The following is a 4,659-nucleotide window of genomic DNA, read 5'->3' as shown; positions in this document are numbered from 1 at the left end:
TATAGACGCTGAGAGAGGGATGGAGGAACAGAGGAAGTCAGCCAACAAACTTTGGCAGAATTATTTCTTTTTTCTAAAAGAGATTAACCAATACTCCTGTTAAAAAAAAACCTTTTCATATACAATGGCAAGAAAAAACGTAAAGAATATAAAACAGAGTTGGCTGAGAAATCATAAGTAAATAGGTGTTGACCCTGAAGATGAAGTGGAAGAAATATTTGAACAAGGATGTGGGCTCTGTCTTACTTATGAACTCGAAGTTTCACAAATTAGAAGTGGATTCGTCAGATGTTGCTAGATGGAGGAAGAAGGCACCAGCTCGATGATGCTGGATTCCCCACTCAAAAGGGCCACTGCTGCTCTGGTGAACACAGATCAACGGTCACGCCTTTCTTCACCTTCTTTTATGAAATGCTTACGATGTGTCACAAAGCTCTTAAACACTGCCATTTAAATACAAATTGCACTTGCTTAATACCCTAACCCTAACCCCAACCCTAACCCTAACCCCTTAATAAGCTCTTTGGTTAAGTTATAAGTTTACCTTGCCTACATGGCATAGCAGAGTATACTTAAAAGGTGCAAAATAATCTCTTATCATTGGGGTTGTTTGGAAAGGCTTTTAAATCATACTTGCCTTCTTTCTGGTGAGCACTGGGGGGCGCTCTTACTTAGAGTACGTACAGCTAGGTAGCTGTGCATCAGGCCGATGTCACTCTACTTGCTATAGCTTCAAAGTCCTGGATCTCTCTTTTAGTAATTCCCTCCCCCGCCCCCTCCCAATCTGGCCTTAACCTTCCGAGCAGCTTCTTTTTTACTTCTCCTGGCCCCTCATATTTCACTCAACTGCGCCCTCCTGGCCTCAGCAGGTACTGCGGCCCCCTGTAGTTGGGCATTTTTGTAGGGGACCCAAGAGCCCTCCAGCACATGGTGGAAGTGAAGCTCATCGAAGAGGAAGCTTTTCAGAATACTCTGACAAGTGTCTTGGGCTTCTTCCTAAATGCTCCCACAGCCTTTTAGACTTACATGCATCTACTATGCTGCTGGGATATTTATTTTTAAAATTCTGTTGGATGTTCTGCTCCCCCACTAGACCATGAGCTAGCTATTGGGAACAAGGACCCAGCTCTACTTGTAGTTTTCAGTTCAGAGCGCAGTGTCTAAAAATGGAGGTGTTCAATCTTTTCAGATGTAATTCTACAGTAGAGAGAAACTAGATTTGTAACTGCGGTTCTTAAATGTCCTTTGCATAGGAACCAACTGTGGGGGGGGGGGTGTCTAGGACTCTGCCTTTTAGCAAGTGTCCCAGATGATTTGTTTCAGGTGACCCTCAACCCATTATTCTGAAAACACTACTGTACAAGGTCAAAATACTCAATAATAGCTAAGGAACTCACACTATAAGTATCTAATATAGAGCAGTAACTTCATGTCTGGCATCGTTGTAAGTGAATTACAAATACTGACCCAATTAATTCACACTTAATCCCTATAAAGTGAAAATTATTACTTCCTCCACTTTTACAAATTAGAAAACTGAAACATGAAAATGCTCAACGTACTAACCTGCCCCACTGTCCTAGCATTATTAAGTGCGTTTGGACCCAGGCATTCTGGTTTCAGAGCCTGTCCTCTTAACTACTATGCCTTCCCACCACTGATGTGTGTAAGAAAATCCACATTGTTCTCAGCTTTATTTTTGCTGAGCCCTTCCAAGGAGTCTGAAAGGAAAAGAAGGCTGCATGACTGCATGAAACACACAGGAAATATTTTATTAGCTTCCAGATGGAGAAAAGGGTAGAGTAAAAATGTTTCAGTAGAAATCCACGGCCCTCCTCAAGGAGCCCACTCTGGCATCCAGGGCCCCCCAGTCGTGGTAGTGCCTGTAGTCCCCCGGCCGCAGCAGGTACTGCCGCCCCCGGTAGTTGGGCATCTCGTAGAGGACCCACCAGCCCTCCAGCACATTGAAGGAGTGGATCTCACTGAAGTGGAAGCGGTCGTGGAGCGAGGAGCAGTCCTCGGTGATCTCCACCATCTGGCCCCTGTAGTCCTCTCGCTCGTAGATCCTCAGCCGGTGGGAGCTGGTCTGTGGGTTCAGTGATCAGCAGGTGGGGAAAAGTCAGAACACCTAGCCTTTAGCAACCAATCACTCACACCCCTGGAGGAATGGGCATTTCTTTATCTTTCCTGTATCAAAGGTGACAAAATTAAAGAAAGAGACTGCCAACACTAGGGCTGCTATGTATGGTTGGATAGGTTGTACACTGCAAAATGCAAAAAGGAGAGGGAGAGTATAGCTCAAGTGGTAAAGCATATGCTTAGCATGCACAAGGTCCTGAGTTCAATCCCCAGTATCTCCTCTAAAACTAAATAAATAAGTAAACCTAATTATCTCCCAAAAAATAAATTTAAAACTTTTTTAAAACCACAAAAAGGCACCATCCACATAGACAGTGACATGAATGGTATTCCCTAGAGTTTTTCTGGGCCACCACCTATATGAACCATTCACTCTAGCTCTATTTAATACCATTCTTAAGTAACAATTTTTCTATATTTGTTTTGCTCTCTCCTTTATAGACTTACGGTAGTCTGGAACTCTCCTTGGAGGATATAAAAATAATTAGATATTAAAATAAAAAGACAAATATATTCCTGGAAAAAGGCATGATTTTGAATCTCAATAGCATTAGAAGAGGCTGGGAAGAGAGGAAGTCGAATTGCTTTCCCCAAAGTGAGGTACAGATTGGTGACAATTCAGCCCAGGCAAATCCTTAATCCTTTCCTTTCTTTTTAAGTCCTGCTGCTCCAAAGTCCTAAAAAGTAAGAGTCACCAGAGGGTTCAGTTCTCAGCTCTAGTATATGCTCCAGAAAAGCAGTTTTAAGTAATTAATAAAAACAGAAGTTCAAGATGATGAAGGAGGCCTGTCTAGATCAAGAGATTATAAAACCTTGAGAAAAATGGAAGGCAGGCTGTTGGTCCTGAGCAAATCCTGTCTGTCTTTTCTTGAGCACTTCTTCTTTTATCTGCTTGTTCCTTCTGAGTGGGTATCCATTCCATGTCTTCCTTCTTCCATCATTAAATCCTCTTTAGGAAGGCTGTCATAAGCAATTCATTCTGAGGTATAAAAAACTGCTAACAAGGCACCTTCCACGGTTTGCAAAGGACTCACATGTATGTTACCTAATTTGATCTTCACAACAGCCCAACACATGTGCAGCAACTATTCTGAGTCTTTTTTTATGAGAAACTACTGACTAGGGCTCTCGGTCTATAATCAGAAGAGGCAGGACGGGAAAGTGGAAGCCTAGATTTCTAGGCTCCTAATGCCAGTCTGGGTCCTGTTGAGGCATTAAAGCCTCTGCGGGGTTTCAAACTTCCCCACAGTGGCACATTATCCACAGGACTCTGTCATAGTTAAATTAGAGCATCTCTAGCTGTGGAATTCCAGGCTGCTGGGGCTTTATTTGGGTAGATTTGCAGGAGCTACTGAAATCGCACTGTTGGTTATTTGTTTTGCCTAATCAAAAAGCAGGACCTGAGAGACGCTTGATATTGGAGGAGTGGGTGGCTTGTCCATGCCAGGCAGTCTCCTTTGGACCTTATCACAGCTCTATGAACTAGCTGTTCTTACTAGCGCTGTCTCACTGATGAGGACAGAGAGAACCGGCCCCAGTGACCAGTCTCAGGCCGCCTGAGTGTGAGTCCACCTGTTGCTTATCCATCACCTCTGCCGTAGACGCTGTGAACTAAGGCCGTGCACTACTTTTTCCGAGTAGAGGTGAGTTCAATTTTAGCAAAGGAAAAGAAAATTTCACTTAAAAGCATTGCATCGCATACTTTTGCAGTGAAACCTTCGAGGTATTAATAAAGGGAAGGAGAACCCAGTGAGGGCCAGCAAAAGAAGGCCACCGCCCTAGAGAATGACTCCCGTGCCTGGAGCGCTGGGGTGACTCGAGGGCCCGCGGAACCAGGGGAACGGGACTCACGTGGGGGATGAGGCGGCAGGAGCGGATGGAGTCGCTGAGACCCAGCCACTGCTGGTAGTCGGGGTAGTCCCCGCGCCGTAGGAAGTACTGGCAGCCCGAGAAGTTGGGCTGCTCGTAGAGCATCCAGCAGCCGCTGTCCACGCGGATGGAGTTGCAGCGGCCCAAGTAGGGCTGCAGGTTGGCGTGGTCGCTGCTGCACTCGTAGTGGCGGCCCTGGAAGCCCCGGTCCTCGTAGAAGGTGATCTGCAAGGAAGGGGAGGAGAGGGCTCAGAGGCCAGGCTCGCAGGCCCCCGTGTGCGGGGCCCCTCGCGGCCCGGGCGCCGGGCTCACCTTCCCCATGGCTGGAGCACACGTGCGGCGCGAGCTCAGTGCGGCGGGGCCGGCGCGGCGGGTCTATATAGCAGGAGGGCTGCTGCGTTGGCAGGAACAACACAAAAGGGGCCCCGGGGGAGGAGGATTTCCTCTCTCTCTCTTTTCTATATAATGACGACGGGGGTGGGGTGGGGGACTTATTGTATGTTTTCTCTTAGACTCTCCAGAGCTTTCGAACTGATGACCCGCGTAAAACTGTCACTTGGTGCCTCTGGGGCCTTTAGATGAAGCCTATTCAGGAAATTGGAACCGAGCAAAAGCGCTTAACCGAGTTAATAATTGTAATTCAATATTTTT

At 46.4% G+C, this 4,659-nt stretch overlaps 1 protein-coding gene across 1 annotated transcript; it reads right to left on the bottom strand.

The window, feature by feature from the left end:
• Positions 1-1,743: 1,743 nt before the first annotated feature.
• Positions 1,744-4,329, bottom strand: LOC102511622 (gamma-crystallin F). Its single transcript, XM_032480827.1, has 3 exons — positions 4,321-4,329; positions 3,991-4,233; positions 1,744-2,086 (listed from the first exon to the last, which is right to left on the bottom strand). The coding sequence occupies exons 1-3, from the start codon at positions 4,327-4,329 to the stop codon at positions 1,814-1,816; spliced, it is 525 nt and encodes a 174-aa protein (XP_032336718.1). The 3' UTR covers positions 1,744-1,813.
• Between the last annotated feature and the right edge of the window lie 330 nt (positions 4,330-4,659).

Source organism: Camelus ferus, chromosome 5 (assembly GCF_009834535.1).
Source record: "Camelus ferus isolate YT-003-E chromosome 5, BCGSAC_Cfer_1.0, whole genome shotgun sequence".
Lineage (NCBI taxonomy): Eukaryota > Metazoa > Chordata > Mammalia > Artiodactyla > Camelidae > Camelus > Camelus ferus.
The sequence above is the reverse complement of the archived record's forward strand: the minus strand, read 5'-3'. Positions and strand labels throughout refer to the sequence as shown.